Genomic DNA, 16,448 nt, shown 5'->3' with positions numbered 1-16,448 from the left:
TCTAGTCCTACCTTAGTTCTACCATAGTCCCCTATCTAGTCCTACCTTAGTTCTACCATAGTCCCCTATCTAGTCCTACCTTAGTTCTACCATAGTCCCCTATCTAGTCCTACCTTAGTTCTACCATAGTCCCCTATCTAGTCCTACCTTAGTTCTACCATAGTCCCCTATCTAGTCCTACCTTAGTTCTACCATAGTCCCCTATCTAGTCCTACCTTAGTTCTACCATAGTCCCCTATCTAGTCCTACCTTAGTTCTACCATAGTCCCCTATCTAGTCCTACCTTAGTTCTACCATAGTTCCTATCTAGTTTTACCCTAGTTCTACCATAGTTTTACTTTAATCCTATCCTAGTTCTACCACAGTTTTACTCTAGTTCTACTTTAGTTCACAGGTAAACTTACGGTTGTGTTAGACAATTCCTTGTTTATCGCAGAAAGTGACACCCCTGTCATTCCATTTCGTTTGAATGAGGACTTGCACATCCTCGGGCAGTTGACATCAGCTCCTTCAACAGGTTCTCTGAACACCATTCCTAGCTTAGGAATTGCCTCGAATGCAAGAAGCTATTAAACACAACATTTATAAAATACCTTCAGTCAATCACAATAGCAATCAAGTCATTAATGGGAGTTACCACATAATAGAAGCGAAGTTGTCTTTGTCCTCCATGTAAGTAGGCCTTAACTTAACACGGATCATAAAATGACCCACGGAGTAGTTCCAAGAGTAGCCAGATCAAGAGGGTGTGAATATCATATTCCATGACAAGCTGCGATAGAGCCTAACTGCTACATAAAATGGTTGTCACCTCCTTAGATTTCAGTGACAATCCTAAACACCAAAAAGGAATTGAATACACCTTTGTTTCATTATTTTATTATTTTTAAAAAGAGAGAATCATAGAATGCACTTTGCTAATTATTAGATGGTGATTCTACAAAACTGAGAGTTGAGCATATATTGGTGATAAAGCTAATGATGATTATTAAAATTGGACGTCGGAAAAAATATAAGATTTTATTACATATGACCAGTAGTAGAGACAAGTAATTCTGCTAAAAAGAGAAAACCCCTATCATTATTGGAGATTACCGGCACATATCCTGATTGAATGAACTGCTTCACCTGCAACGAAGAGATTGTCGTGATCGTGGACTATGAATCTCAGCAGAACCAAAGCCGCCATCCCAGCGATCGCCAGAAATGCCCCCACCTTCGTTGGTTGCCTCCTCGCCCATGACCACACCGCTTGTATCGGACTTTTCATTCTCCTTTTTTTTTTCTTTCCCACGTCGGCAAGAAGACGAAGAGGAAACCTAGATCTTGACTGGGGCTTTCCATTTTGTTTACAAAACCCAAATATATCTAACAAAAATCCCAGTCTAAGCAAAAGCAATAAAACGCAAATTTGGTTGTCTAGCCCCTATGTGAATGATGATGACGTATAAACCAACTTTATTATTATTGATAGATAGATAACCTCTGACATAAGTCAGACAACTAATATGTAATAACTTAATAATTTAGATGCATGCATCTACCACGGGCAAAGCTCACAGAAATGAGCCAGCCAAATGTCATAGGCCAAAACATGGCCTTGCCAGTTTGAATTTAGTTCGATGGGACGAAACGCAAGTGGTAATAAAAAAAAAACAAATTTAGATGTGTATCCAATTTTGTTGGACTACCGCAACAAAATCAAAGCATTCACTATACTTAGCATATGATAAAAAATACCACTCTCTTTTATGACAAGTTTCTAAAAGAAACTATTTACACAAGAATTCTGTATCATTCTGTTGGAAGGGACAGAACAGTGGAGGAGGACATAGTCCATGGCTCGCATTGAAAAAATGATTTGTGAGCTTTTCATACAATAAACGGTTGTTGAGTCTTCTTGCGACCTCGTGTCCTTCTCGGGTTGGCGCTGATCATGCAAGAGAAGGCATTTCTCAAATCAGAATCCTCTTCACTGGTGAGAAACTTTGCTGCAGATGGATTTGCCAAGAGGAGCTTGGCCACGAGGTAGCCTGCGATGGACCAAGTCTGGTAAAGCCGTGCCTGTTTGCCAATGAATCTTGCCCTTTTGGTGTCGTAGTACTCTGGCCATTTGTCAATAGCAATCCGTCTCTCGGCTAACTCAACCGCCTTCTCTGCAATCTCTGGTCTACCCATTTTGATGCTTGCAACTGTCAGCTGATAAAACACCAACAAGGGACCAAGATTTCAAAACCAACGCCATATAGCTTCAAAAGTTCACACTGATGAGCTCAAAATGATAAGCTCGGAATCTAAAAGGGAGAAGAGAAAAGTCTGAACAAACCTGCCATAACAAAGTTGGCCAGGAACCTCCATTGTGATAAGACCAAGGACTGCAACCAAAACCAAATATGCTCAACATGAAAATATAAAAACATGTTATTGAAAATCATATGGAAGAGATAACTTTACGTGTTCTTTGGATCACTTCCGGTTATAATTCTCCATTCTTCACCTTCCATTGCAGGGTAACAGATCTTAAACGGCATGTCTGCCACAAGTTCTGCCCATTTCGCTTCCACGAAATCAAGAATTGCGTGCGACTGATCATTAGTAGCCAAGCTGCTCACAATAGACCAAACGTTCCCCAAGGAAAAGAATCTGAAATCCATGTGAGCTGGCTGAAGGTTTCCAATCAAATACCCTCCTCTGTTAGGCATAAAGTCGACCAACCACGAAGGTATCTGATCTGGATATATGTTGAACTTATTAACCGCGTCGTAAGAGTACTCCTCTGTCTGGTACCGGTAAATCTCGTTTATCTTTTTCATGTCCAGCCAGTAGTACTCCCTGATGTGGAAAGATAACGCCACAAGACGGTTGTTGAGAGCTCGGATTAGATCAGCTGATCCATCCTCTGGCGTAAGCATCTCACGTGCACATACCAAAGCTGAGTAAAACAGTGCCTGAAAGTGTAAAGTTAGAATCAAATGGCTGGCAGATTCAAATTGAAGTTAACAATTTAACACACCTGAATCTCCAGGGGGTGACCATGGATTCCCATTCGACGGTCTATCATGCAGGACCCATCCGTGACTAGTAAAGTAGGGAACATATCGAAACCATCAGCGAGACAGAGCTTTAAGATCATCTTGATTCCGGTCTGCACATCGACTCTCTCCTGCACGGACACATCGCCAGTGCATTTTCCATATGCTCTCAGTAATATAATCCACCACAAGCCTGGAGTTCCAAAACAAATGAAAAAAGATAATCAAGTTAACATGATACCAGAACAAATCTGTAGTATCCTTTTCCACATGCTTGAAAGATTAGAACTTAGCTTCTCTTACCAGAATCAACCGGAGCAACACGTCCAATTGCCGCTTCCCCAAAATCAGGATCTAAGACTTCCTCTGTCATTGAATCATCGCCATCAAGAGGAACAGTTTTCACCTTGAAGCTAGCAGGCATCAATCCTTGGCCTGGACTATGACAATCCATAGTTTTCTCCCAACTCTGTCCAAAAATAACCATTACATCATCAGCTCATAACAAAACCAAATAACTTCAACATGAGCACATTTATCCGGAACTCAAGAACCAAACCGAATTTAAAAATATCTAGAACCAGAAAAACCGGAACCAAATCGAGAACCGAAGGAATACCCGAATTTTTAAAATACAGATTATATACCTAAAACTATCATTAATATTTAGTTTCTAAATAACCAAATATCCTAAAACTGAATTATACAAAAACCCGAATTAGCCAAATCTTCTTTTACCCAAAATATTTCAAATTATCCGAATTGCCTGACATTTTTATCTCAAAAAGTATCTATTATGCTTAGATGTATTAAATTCTAATCATATTAACTATCGATTGCTGTTTACAAAAAGCAAGTCAGCAAGGAACAAAGATTCAGGCTTTACAACTAAAATAAGGCATAACGGAGAAAGATTCTGTCACCTGTAACTGGAGAGTGTAAAGGATGAAGTTGCGGACAATGTCATACTCTCCTTTAAGAAGAAAGGCAATCCCCGAGGGAATGAAATCACGAATGAAGACCTGATCATAATTCAGCACACTGGTGGAGTTGGGGTCATTAGCAGCGATGGTTCCAATAGGACTACCACAGTAGTAAACAATGGACTGCCTCAAGAGATCCCAAGCTTCATCCTCGATAGAGTTCGTTCCAGCTGATTGAGTACTACCATTAGATGAAAGACTTCCATTAACAGGTAGAGGCATTTCATCCAAGTCGCTTTTCAACCCGTCAGAAGGAAGTAAGGTGGATCTGGCGTTCTCCTCAACGTCGTTTCTTTGGCATCTGCATCTCGTGGACTGTAATTTCTTACCGTTGAAAACACAGTCTGAACTGTGAAACGTGTTCCCTCTCGCCATAGAGTTAGTACACCTTAAGGCCCTTCGTTTTCTACTAGAGGAGGGTTTAAACGAGAGGAGGGGAGAGGAGTTAAGGGAGAAAGAAGGTAGATGACAAGATGAAAATAAAGATCCCAATGGAAGACGTAAAACTGTTTCTGAAGCTGCCATTTTTGATTCACTCAATATACTCAGAGAAAATCGCTAGAAGAAGTGATTGATACCTACAAAAGAAAACTGAATCAGACCAACATGAGAGTCCAGCTGAAAAGAACAAACTTTGCATCGAGAGAGTTAACATGAGCATCTTCAAAACTGAAACTTTCTTAATACCCAATTAACCAAACATCATTTTCAAAAGATCTAAGTGCATGATAATAATAGGATCATACAAAAGACTCGAGAAATGAGCTCACTTTACCTGAAAACACATTCATTCATTACCAAAGCCTTGAATCTAAACTTAACAGAGTTTCCTTAATAGCTCGAATCAAAATCATGTAATGAAAACATTAAAAAAAAAAAGAAAGCATGAATGAAAGCATAACGAAATGAATCAGAGACTCCGTAATCACAGAAAACCTTTCTAAATGAAATCAATTTCATTGCTCCATCAGTGAATCCGATTCATTTACATATCAATAACATATTCGTAAAAAAAAAAACATAAAGATATTAGCTTACCTTGGTTGATTCAGATTCAGCTTCCGGAGAATCAGAGGAAAATTTTGAAGGGAAAGAGCTGAAAACTCCAATCCTCGAGAGATGGAGAAGAACTAAAAATCTGCTTAGGTCACACGTGTTAACACGAACAATTATCTCCATCAACCACGAGTTAACACGTGCGAAACGATGACGTGTCTTAACTCTTGTTCACTTTTTCATTTAGCATGATTAACCCGATCTTTTAGCCGGATGTTTTTAACTTATGATCTGACACTTTTTTTTTTTTTACACTTTTCAGCTAAGAAACGGCATGATTAACGCTAGGGTTCTTAGATTTTTTTTTAATTTAATTTAAATAAAAAAAATTAAAAACGAACCAATCGCGGACCGCCATTTGTCAGTGAAGCCCGCGAACAGTACAAAAACCCAACTAAAGTCGCCTCTTGAAAAAGAGGAAAAAGAGCCTGATTTTAAGAAAATGGTGAGACCCACCTCTTAAGAACTCACTTAAGAAACATGGTTAATGGTGGCCTTAGAGCGTCCGCAACGGAGGTACATGCAGGGTCCTTGGCATTTAGTCATAGGTTAGGAAGATTATAATAATAGTTGTTTGGTTAATAGGAGTAAGGATTGATACGTTATTAAGGATTTTTAGGACTTGATCCTTAGGGTACGTGGCGTGTTTTGAATGGATGGAAGAGATTTCGGTTTGGTTACGCGTAAAACACTGGTCATTCTCGACCGAAGCAGAAAAAAAAGTCCCGACGAAGAAAGGCGATTGCTCTCTCGACGAGGCGAAGGCGAATCCCGCGACGACAGACGGTTATTCCCGCGGCGAACGACGGCGATTTGTCTTCGTCGACTGAACAAGGTAGATTCATCGATATATATTAGTTTGCATGTTCAATCGATATCGTTTCAACTTAGGGTTCGAACACAATTTGGGAGTTTGTTGCGTTTGTAATTAGGGTTTTAATTCGAATTTTGGGCTTAGCATCGATTTCGGGTTCTTCTGGTTTGAAATTAGGATTTCAAAAAGAGTTGGGAATCAATTCAATACTGATATTGTTTACATTCGTTTCTTGTTTGCAGATGGCGAATCCACATGAACCTCATTTCTTTAAGCCGCTGCTTCCTGGTTTCCAAAGTGGCGTCGTAAGAACCTCACTCTCTCTATTTGTTTACATGCGTTTCTTGATTAGATGTATTTCTTGTTTGATTAACTTTGCCTTTTCTTGTAGACAATACCACTTGCCTTCTTCTCAAAGCACATAGAAGGGAAGACGAACCAGAAAACATGGAAACTAAGATCAGACGCTTCAGATCAAACTTGGGAAGTGATACAAGAAGACAGGACACTCACCAGAGGTTGGAAAGATTTCACCACAGCACATGACCTTCAAATCGGTGACCTTGTCATCTTCAAACACGAAGGAGACATGGTGTTTCATGTCACTCCTTTTGGTCCTAGCTGTTGTGAGATTCAGTATACACATCCTCACATCATCAAGGAAGAAGCCGACGCGGGTGATGCTGATGACAATGAGATTAGTAAGTCTTGACGTGGAAACTTGTTTTTTTATTTCAGGAGGAACAGAGGCAATGTCTTCCGTCTCTTTAGCTTGTGTCTCTTTAGCTATGTATCTCGGACTTGTTTAGAGCTTCTATCATCTTGTTTTCCTTGCTACAATGTAATGATCAGTTCAGTTTAGACTCAAGTTCTTGTGTTTCTCGAGTATCAACTTACTTTTATAAGTTTAAATCTTTTTCCTCTACTCTTGTAAGTTTAAATCTGTTTAGCTAACTACAATCTTGCTTCTCTTCATTCTCTTCTCTTTTATCTTTTGTTTAGTTAATCTCAATCTGTTTAGGATCTTCCCGCTCAAATTCACGAATGTGTGATCACACTTCTCACACACAATCGTTTTCTCTCTCAATCAAACTCTCAAAGAAGAAGAACAAGAAACACAAAAGAAGTACACACACAGAGTTAAACCGTCTAACTGAACCGGATGCGTCCTCTTCAATTTGACCGCTCAATTGACATAACCAGTCTTGGTTTAAGTTTAACCAACTGATTTAACATCACCAAAGCACTACAAACTACAATTTCAGTTTTAAAAACAAATTTCAATTTCAGTTTTAAAAAAAAAATTAATAATATTTTTTTTTCTATAAGGATCCATCTTCGGAAACACCATTGAACGACCATTTTTTATTCGAATCCTTAACTATTCAAACAAAAACCAAAAAAAAATATTACTAAAATATTCTTAAGGATTCAATGGTGAGATTCACCATTGCATATGCTCTTATATCTCTTATTTAAGAGACGGCTCTTAACTTTTATTAGTTAAAATCTAAAAAAAGGTAAGAACTGTCCCTTACGCGAAGTTAAGAATCCAGTTAAGACCGGGTTAATGATGGTCTGGTTTATTTTTTGGTTTTTTAAATACAGTGTTTAAATATATTTCTCTCATTATGATATTTGTCGACACATTACTTGATGTTCTGTTAAAAACATTCCGGACTCTTAAATTCACACATGCAATTGACGCTATTACAGTAACCATGGATGTCCGTAGCTCGACGATGGTAAATGATATAGCAATCTGTTTGGCACACGGTGTCCGAACACCCTGACCCGTAGTAACCAACCTGCACTCCACAAGTTCTACAATTGTAAGGACTAAGGAGCAAACCATCCTCATCACAGTACTCCTCGAATGTTTAGCTGCACACCTCGCTTCGCAGCCTGCGCATGGTCCTCCTATTTTGATCTGGCAAATCGCATCTGCTATTCCGCTTAATAAAATCCTTATATATTCACATTAATCAAAAGAAAAAGAAATACTCAAAAACAATTTTTTTTTTTTTTTTTTTTTGTAATCCAGGGTTTCCTGCTTCGCGGATCAATCCCTGGACCCGGTCAGACAGCAGGCCAGCTTCACCCGGGAGGTTTTTCCCTGAATCCGAAGGCCCAGTACCCGCTTTGGTGTCCAGATGAGGCAGGGTAGTTTCCGCATGGAGGAGATCGAACCCGGATGGTAGTTGCCACCACAGGCCCGTCTTTCCATTTGGACTACCTCGTCCGGACAACAACATATAGACAAATCGCATCTGCTATTCCGCTTAATAAAATCCTTATATATTCACATTAATCAAAAGAAAAAGAAATACTCAAAAACAAGTTATTTTTCTTGTAATAATATGTACGAATACGAAGGCTATTAAAGGTTAGTACTCGAACATATGAATACGACGAATAGAGAAGTGGAGAGGTTTTTCATTTTGACAGGATTAAAAGGTTGAACAATATTACTATGTAGGTGCATATATATACGACATATGAAATGGTAACGTACTACTCCCTTGGTTCCCGAAAGTAAAATTAATAAAGTTTATTCTTATTCTATAAAAATAGATTTTCAATATTTTTAGGTACTTTGTATACTTTTGAGAAATATTAGTTGTGAATATTTGAATTGATTAAATTTTATTGGTGGATAGATATTAGAAAATGTATTAACAAAAAAAATTTAAATTAAATTGTAAACATTTATTATATTTTTAATAATGAAAACTCTAGAAAATCTTACTTTCGGAATGGAGGGAATGTCGTATTACAAAATTTAGAAAAGCAGCATTTAATGTACACACAAGCTTTTGATTTTACAATCATTAAGAAAAATAGTAACACATTGTCTTTTTTTTCGTGACTTCAATGGTTTGGTACTAAATATATTAGAATATTATGTATTACTCCTTCTGTTTCAATTTAAGTATCGTTGTAGAGTAAAATTTTCGTTTTAAAATGAGCGTCATTTTATAATTTCAATACAAAATTTATTAACTTTTTATTCTAATATATATTTCTATTGGTTGAAATGTGATTAGGTGTATTGATAATGATATTTTTATTATGAAATTATGCAACATTAAATGTTTTATTAATCTGTGTGTTCAAGTCTAAAGCGAAAATTAAAATGAAATGGAGGGAATAACATTTTGTTTAGTTTATTAAATGAACAAGTGGCCGGATCCGTAAATGCTAAACTTACATATGGATGTTAGTAGGAGTGGTAAGCATATTGGTACGTTCTGCTTGTGCTATGAATGTGCAGGACTAGGCATGAAAAAGTTGACCTTAGTTGTCCTCAACCCTTTTGGTTTTATTATGGTGTATCATTAGCACTGATAATACATGGGGACATCATCTTGAAGTTTGTTGGCAGTGAGTAGTTTAGGCTGTTGAAGAAGAGACGATGTTTGTTGATAAGCTGTTTTCTAACTTTTATGTCAATTGTACTCTCCTAATTTACACCCTTAATAGCTAGCACTCATCTACCACTTCAGTCATAAAAATGTCTATAGGAGGTAGTCTTAGTTGTTTCAAATTCATATGTTTCAGGAAGAAGCAGGGCAATAAAGAAGAGAAACCCCTGAAAGCAGAACGTAGCGGTAAGTCTTTTTAAGAAAACAGCAAAAAAAAAAATTAGGATCTGACTAGTTTTTCCGCTACCACCCGCAAACGCAGTTTTTGCGGTTGGTAGCGATTAACAGCGTTTCGAAACAATCATACAAACTGCTACAAATCGTTTCAAACCGCTCCGAACCTTTTAAAATCAAAAGCTGGTTCAAGCTAGCGTTTGCGGTTGCGAGCGTTTGCGGTTGCGAGCGTTTGCGGTTGCGGGCGTTTGCGAGTGGATAAATAAATATAAAATTATTTTCAAAATTATTTTAAAATTTTAAAATTTAAAATTTAAAACGGAAATATTATAAATAAAAATATATACATATTTTATATGTTAGTTTAAATGCACAAACAATATCATAATTTGTTTTATAAAAACTTTAAATAACCATTCATTACAATTTTTTAAAAAAATAATATACACATATATAAAACAAAATAAAAGATTTTTTTTAAAGTTTTAATACAAATCTTCAAAACAAATTTTATTAAAATTATAACTTTCAACTAATTTAAAATTTTTAATAAATAAAAAAATAATATTTTTATTAATCATATTATATTGATAATTATTATATTTTATTATAATTGTATTTTTATATTTTTATAATATGTTAATATTGATAATTTATTATTAAACCACTGCAATATCTTATAATCAACTAGACGCAAATATTCCGTAAACGCAACAATTTTCAATCGTTGTGCCAGTCATACAAAACGCTTAATAACGCTTGAAACCGCAACTCCCCCACATCCGCAAACTCCCCCGCAACCGCAACCGCTGCATTTGAACCAGTCGGGCCCTTGACTCGTAAGAATAAGTAAATTACAAGAATCTCTCAGTTTCCTTTTGGAGGTTGGAAATAACTGTAGTTCTGTCTGCTTCACATCCCATTTAATTACCTTTACCTGCGCTTGTATGCTATGAGTTTATTTTTCATTTTTACTGACTAATGGAGTAAGTGGAAGCTGCGTGGAGTCAACTTAAGGCAGCTCTCAAGAAGTCAAGAAAAACGCTTAATCAAAATCAGCAAACAAAAAGAAACACGTCTCTTCCTCTTATACTATGGCTCCGAATGGTGACCCACGGGGACAAGTGCGGTGCGATTGTAATAGTAACAAAAATATATACATACATAGGTATATGTAGAGATTTTTGTTACTATTCACGACGGTGCAGGTCAGGGCGGTTCGTCACCATTTGAAGTCTATATATATATATATATAAATATCTTCAATGCACGCAAGCATATTGTTTGAAACAAAAGTTTCAACTTTCATTCATCTACCACTTCACTCTTCATAAGATAATGTCCATAGGATGTCTTTATTGTTTCAAAGTCATGAAGAAAGAAAGCAAGAAAGAAGATAAACCCCTGAAAGCAGAAGGTTTGACAAAGGTTGGAGAAAAAGATGCAAAAAACAGCGTGGATGATAAGAAAAAACCAGAGACATGCAAGGAACCTGTGTACCGCCTTATAGAATGTAGCACACATGTAGGTAGCAGTAACATGGAAGAGTACGAGTCTGAAGGTTTTTATGTAGGTGTCTCTCCTTCACCAATGACTAATGATTTCAACAAAGTGAAGACCTTTGATTTTCGTGAAGTCGCAAAAGCCACGGCAAAATGAAGAAAAAGTGTGCGAGAGATAACTGTTCTGTCGTATTTGATTACATGTTCGTATGTAACCAATGCAACCATCTCTCTATTAACATCATAAATCAAAATTTTAAAGAAAACAAGAAAGAATTTATTAGACTCAAAAGAGTTAGGGCCTGTTCGTTTGTACATCTGGAAAATGCATCCAGATAGTCCATCTAGATGTCTTATCTAGATGCTCCATCTGAATGTTGTTCGTTTCCTCATTTCGTCTATACATCCAGATGAATCATCTGAATGCAACTATGTTCGTTTGTTTTTTATTTTTTAACTTCCATCTACATCCAGGTGAACTTGTTAATAAAATGACTAAAATATAATTTTTTATGTTTACCGTTTTGGAAGAAAATATTTTGCGGTTTTTGAGGAAAAATGTATTTTTGGCAAAAAAAATTGTATTTTCATGGTTTCGACGGAAAATACGTTTTTATGGGTTTGACGGAAAAATATTTTTTTGCGGTTTGGACGGGAAAAGTGTATTTTTGCGGTTTTGGCGGAAAAAGTGTTTTCGACGAGAAAAGTTTTTTTTCACGATTTTGACGGAAAAATTTTGTTTTCCGGTTTTGGCGGGAAAATTGTATTTTCCGGTTTTGGCGGCAAAATTTTGTTTTTCTGGTTTTGGCGGGAAAAATGCATTTTTTCGGTTTTGGCGGAAAAATACATTTTTCGGTTTTGGAGGGAAAATGTGTTTTTCCGGTTTTGGCGAGAAAATTGTGTTTTTAAGTTTTGGCGGGAAAATTATGTTTTTCGGTTTTGGCGGGAAATTTTTGTTTTTCGGTTTTGGCGGAAAAGTTTTGTTTTCCGGTTTTGGTGGGAAAATTACGTTTTCTGTTTTTTGCGGGAAAGTTGTGTTTATGGTTTTGGCGGGAAAATTGTGTTTTCTGGTTTTGGCGGGAAAATTGCATTTTTCCGGTTTTGGCGAAAAAATGCTTTTTGCGGTTTTGGCCGGAAAATGCTTTTTGGAGTTTTGGCGGGAATATGCATTTTTTGGGTTTTGGCGGGAAAATGCGTTTTTTGGGGTTAGGCGGGAAAGTTTTGACAGGAAAATGCGTTTTTTGGGGTTAAGCAGGAAAATGCGTTTTTTTGTTTTGACGGGAAAATACGTTTTTTTGGTTTTGACGGAAAAATGCGTTTTCCAGTTTTGGCGGGAAAATTTTGTTTTCCAGTTTTGGCGGGAAAATGCGTTTTTTAGGGTTTGGCGGGAAAATGCGTTTTTTTGGTTTTGACGGGAAAATTTGTTTTTTCGGTTTTGGTCGAAAAGTGCGATTTTACTGGTTTGACCGTGTGCATTTTACATTTTTTTTTATGGAAATGTGCATTTTATGGAAATGTGCATTTTACATTTTTTTGCGGAAAAACGCATCTTGCGGTTTTAGCGGGAATGTGTGTTTTTCAGTTTTTGCGAGAAAATGTATTTTTTGGTTATAGCGGAAAAATGTATATGCAAGAAAATAGAATTTACGGTTTGCAATTAATATTTTGATTTTAAAAAGTCATTTTTGTCATTAATCATTTTGGACTGAGCTAGATGCATCTGCATCCAGATGCACCATCAAGACTCACCTTCATTTGAGTGACAATTTGAGATGAATTTTTAAAAATTCAGTTGAGTGATCCATTTGGATGTAGTATTATAATGCACAAAACGAACATCGATTTGCATCTTCGCCCAGATGGATCACCTGGGTGAGTAAAAGAACAGGGCCTTATTATAACAAGTAAATTACAGTTACCTCTCACTGATCTTTTGGAGGTTGGAAATAACTATAAGCTGCAAAGAAAACCTGTAAAGCCGCAAACATAAGAAGCAACAAAGCTGCAAAGGACGATGCAAATGTCCATGGACTATCAAAATGAGTGTGAACAAACTCTGCGCAATGAACATGGAACCCTTTAGAACTATACTCATTAACCCCTTCAAACACCTTCGCTAAGTAACTCCTCTCTAAGTCCAAAGCAACATCTTTGCCAATGCTTTTATAAAACCTAGACACTTCTTCCTCTGTTCCAAAATAGTTCTCAAGAATCCTTCTCTCACTAAGAAACGCTGCATCACTCTCTTCGTTTATAAGACAAGCCATGAACGCTACGTAGCTCGTTATGTGGTTTGATGAATCTGCATATAACTGCTCAAAGGCTACACAGTTTAAGAACACCGTGTGAAATCATCCATGACTACTGGAGGAATATGAAGCACACCGTTACTAAACCTTATGTCTAAGATTGAGTCTGTGTTCATCCTTCGTTTGAATTTGATTCCTCTAAGGTGAAGCTTCTTGGCTGATAAAACGAATCCAAGAAAACCATTAGCTTCTTTGATGCTTCTTTGACAAGTAACAGGGACAAATGTCTTGCGTATCAAGTCAAGAAGATGTTTGGCTTCGAGACTATAATGTTTTGCCCAAAACGTTTCTGGTTTTTGTAATGAGTAGTCGAAGAACTCAAACGCTAGCTCGTTTAAACAGCTATTAGTAACTAAATTCGATGTTTCGAAAAGCGTTTGAAGAAGAACATAAGGAACCTGGTTCTCCAAAAGGAGAAGATCGGCTCGAATCGACGGCAAGATCCATGGCATTCTGAAAATGGGATCATCAAGATTAGTGTAAACAACTTTGCCAGAAACTATCAAGAACAACGTGAGGATAAAGCAACCATCAAGAACCATCATCTCAACCAACTTTTCAGATTCATAACCAAGATCCTCCGAGTAAGAACCTCTTATATCTCCTTCCAAAGTGGATACAGCGTTGACTAATTCTTGAGGATCAGTTCCATTTTCTTGCATTTTAGCCACCAAGAACTTCAAGAACCTGCGTTTATGCTGCTGGGCCATTTTGAGATGTTCCTTGCCGTGGTGGTAAGGACCGATGGAGACAATCTTGGGTTCGTATGCTTTGAGGTTGATCCGCGCGAGGCTGTGTGGGATTCTCACGATGCAACATGACTCTGAACCAGCTGATTCTCTCAGAAGCTTAGGATCAGTGTCTTCTGAAGTTAAGCGATGTATGTCTACTACGACTGATGTCGGAATGGGAGCGTGGCTGTTTTCTGCGGCGTTCTGTTGTGTCTGTGGATCCATTAATCTAAATCTTTAAAGTTCTAACCCACCTTAGATCGTCTTCTGGTTAGGTGGAAGACTTCAAATATATTTTATTTTCTTGATTTAGCCGTCGTCGAATTTTTGTAATATTTTTTAGAAACTGAAACGAAGACATCCTTACGAAGGAGGTGAGAAGTTTATACTTGCAAAATGTTGACAAGTCTCCACGTTAGGTCGGCAAAGGAACAAAAGTATCTTTTCACCCAAGACTTTTCTTCTTTGCAAGTGATGACAACTTTTATAAATTTAGATAAATAAACTACAATTATGTCACAGGATCAATTATCATATCCGGTCAATTAGTCTAACAAAATTCACAAAGCATGATGCAAATTTGTTTTACAAAATACAATATACTGAAAAATGCTCTGTTTTCATATTCAATAGGCTGGAGCCAAATAATTAAGTCCAAAGCAGATGGTAATTTCGTATTATATGTAAACTGATAGTATCTGGCAAATGACTAAACGTTATTATTTCACCATTTGTATATATATTTTTCTCCGCTCCTTATTCTCCTTTCTCTTTCACTCCAAGTCTCCAATTTTATAGAAAATCCTGATTATTGTTCCTTAAATCATAAAAATCCCATGGAACGTTTAATAAATTTTGAATTCTTCTAACTAACCAAAGTTTTCAATTATATCGCATTAATAAACTCTATAATCTCTTTATCAAAAAAAAAACTCTATAATCTCACCATTCGATTTCATTAAACTTTAATTGGTTTTAATTCTACAAAATTTGTCAATTATAAGATTATGTATTTCATATAAGATAATCCAATATATTTAGAATTGTGTCGATTGTTTACGTTTGAAAAATATTGATAGATGTTAAACATGATAAAAAGTTGTATATTTATACATAGAAATTAATTTTTAAGAAGATAATTTTAAAAAAATTATTGTATTAATGTTTTATTTATTCTAAGCTATTATATTTACAAATATAATACGAAATATATTTCTCATTGCACATTTTAATATTTTCCTTCCATATTTTAATTTTAATGATAAATTTTTAATATATATTTTAATTACTTAGATGCATATATTTGTTCCAACTATAGAAAAAACACAATTATAAAATTTATCACTATTTATTATTATCTTTATATTTTTGGGTAAACTATAATTTTCTTTGATTTTAATTTCTTATTGCTTACAATTTGTGATGGTAATTTTAAATTTTCTTTAACCAAATTTTGGTTGGAAAATATAAATAGAAAGATATTTACATAATGACACAAATATCATTAACAAATTATAAAAATAATCTTTATGTAAATAATTTGTTATTGGTGATTTATTCTTGTATATTAATTTGTTAAAAGTAAGAATCTAACAGTCCCTCTGTTTTAAAATAATGTAATTTTAAAGGTTTTGCACACTGATTAAGAAATTACTAATTTTTATTTAATATATCTCATTTGTATAAACACAACAATAATTATAGCTAATTCAACTAATAAAAAATCATACTGCAAAATATAAAGAGTTATAAACGTCAAATTATATTAACTATTTACATAGAAATTTGAAAAAAAAAAATCAATTAAACTGAAACAAAACAAAAATCTTAAATACCACTTATAGTGAAACAGAAGGAGGAGTATAGTCAGAGCCGGCCCTGAGTGGAAGCGGACCAAGCAGTTGCTCCCGGCCGACAAATAATAACTATATTTTCGGCCGAAATTTGACAGTAAGTTCTTGTAGCTAATTTGGTCATGGCACTATGGTTAACTGTCCAAGGTGATGAGTTCGAACGCTTCCCCCATCATAATACAACTATTTTTTATTCAGTGTTAATACTTAATACTAATCGGCCCAATAAATTTTTTTTGCTTCTGGCCCCTAGATTCCCAGGACCGGTTCTGAGTATAGTTTATAAACTTATAATAAGTGGGTTCATAGTGAATATGGTGAAGTTACACTAAAGAATTTCTAGACAAACGGGCTGTTGATAGGATTCAACCCCAATTTATACATTTAACAAAAAACATATGAGGAATGGCGTTGCGAACAAAAATATGTTAAGTTTTTGGGTATGATATTGCGATCCCACAGAGGAGTTGGTAAGTTAAGTCAAGAAGTGAAATCAAGTTTGCATTATATTACATAGTTGGTAATAGAAAACAGCGACGACTGTGACAAAAAAAAAAAAAAAAAAAAAA

The 16,448-nt window shown here is 35.8% G+C and overlaps 4 protein-coding genes across 5 annotated transcripts; 2 read left to right on the top strand and 2 right to left on the bottom strand.

Annotated features, from left to right (window-relative positions):
* Nucleotides 1-1,660: 1,660 nt before the first annotated feature.
* LOC106318593 (alkaline/neutral invertase E, chloroplastic) lies at nt 1,661-5,155 on the bottom strand. 2 transcript variants are annotated; one of them, XM_013756634.1, is made up of 7 exons: nt 5,054-5,155; nt 3,956-4,606; nt 3,336-3,501; nt 3,014-3,225; nt 2,455-2,948; nt 2,327-2,375; nt 1,661-2,199 (listed from the first exon to the last, which is right to left on the bottom strand). In XM_013756634.1, the coding sequence occupies exons 2-7, from the start codon at nt 4,538-4,540 to the stop codon at nt 1,873-1,875; spliced, it is 1,833 nt and encodes a 610-aa protein (XP_013612088.1). In that variant the 5' UTR covers nt 4,541-4,606; nt 5,054-5,155; the 3' UTR covers nt 1,661-1,872. The 2 variants fall into 2 exon arrangements, with proteins under 2 accessions (XP_013612088.1, XP_013612087.1); XM_013756633.1 differs by having other exon boundaries at nt 3,956-4,593.
* Nucleotides 5,156-5,551: 396 nt separating this feature from the next.
* Nucleotides 5,552-6,597, top strand: LOC106315119 (B3 domain-containing protein REM9-like). The gene is made up of 3 exons (XM_013752887.1): nt 5,552-5,587; nt 6,128-6,190; nt 6,277-6,597. Exons 1-3 carry the CDS (start codon nt 5,552-5,554, stop codon nt 6,595-6,597), a joined length of 420 nt encoding a protein of 139 aa, XP_013608341.1.
* Nucleotides 6,598-9,399: 2,802 nt separating this feature from the next.
* Nucleotides 9,400-11,166, top strand: LOC106315118. Its single transcript, XM_013752886.1, has 2 exons — nt 9,400-9,496; nt 10,833-11,166. The coding sequence occupies exons 1-2, from the start codon at nt 9,400-9,402 to the stop codon at nt 11,141-11,143; spliced, it is 408 nt and encodes a 135-aa protein (XP_013608340.1). The 3' UTR covers nt 11,144-11,166.
* A 1,716-nt stretch (nt 11,167-12,882) lies between these two features.
* Nucleotides 12,883-14,359, bottom strand: LOC106316315 (UPF0481 protein At3g47200). The gene is given in 2 exon segments (XM_013754192.1): nt 12,883-13,330; nt 13,333-14,359. Coding segments are annotated over 2 exon segments (1,341 nt in total). The 5' UTR covers nt 14,252-14,359; the 3' UTR covers nt 12,883-12,908.
* Between the last annotated feature and the right edge of the window lie 2,089 nt (nt 14,360-16,448).

Source organism: Brassica oleracea, chromosome C9, assembly GCF_000695525.1.
Source record: "Brassica oleracea var. oleracea cultivar TO1000 chromosome C9, BOL, whole genome shotgun sequence".
NCBI classification, from domain to species: domain Eukaryota; kingdom Viridiplantae; phylum Streptophyta; class Magnoliopsida; order Brassicales; family Brassicaceae; genus Brassica; species Brassica oleracea.
This window is presented reverse-complemented; position numbering and strand designations above follow the sequence as displayed.

Coding starts and splice junctions, on each gene's coding strand:
- LOC106318593 (XM_013756634.1), bottom strand. CDS start 4,540: ATGGCAGCTTCAGAAACAGTTTTACGTCTTCCATTGGGATCTTTATTT. Junction 2,376..2,454: donor GGAAGTGATCCAAAGAACAC/GTAAAGTTATCT, acceptor TTTTGGTTGCAG/TCCTTGGTCTTATCACAATG. Junction 2,200..2,326: donor GGCCAACTTTGTTATGGCAG/GTTTGTTCAGAC, acceptor GTGTTTTATCAG/CTGACAGTTGCAAGCATCAA.
- LOC106315119 (XM_013752887.1), top strand. CDS start 5,552: ATGGTTAATGGTGGCCTTAGAGCGTCCGCAACGGAG. Junction 5,588..6,127: donor TTAGAGCGTCCGCAACGGAG/GTACATGCAGGG, acceptor TCTTGTTTGCAG/ATGGCGAATCCACATGAACC. Junction 6,191..6,276: donor CTGGTTTCCAAAGTGGCGTC/GTAAGAACCTCA, acceptor CTTTTCTTGTAG/ACAATACCACTTGCCTTCTT.
- LOC106315118 (XM_013752886.1), top strand. CDS start 9,400: ATGTCTATAGGAGGTAGTCTTAGTTGTTTCAAATTCATATGTTTCAGG. Junction 9,497..10,832: donor CCTGAAAGCAGAACGTAGCG/GTAAGTCTTTTT, acceptor TAATGTCCATAG/GATGTCTTTATTGTTTCAAA.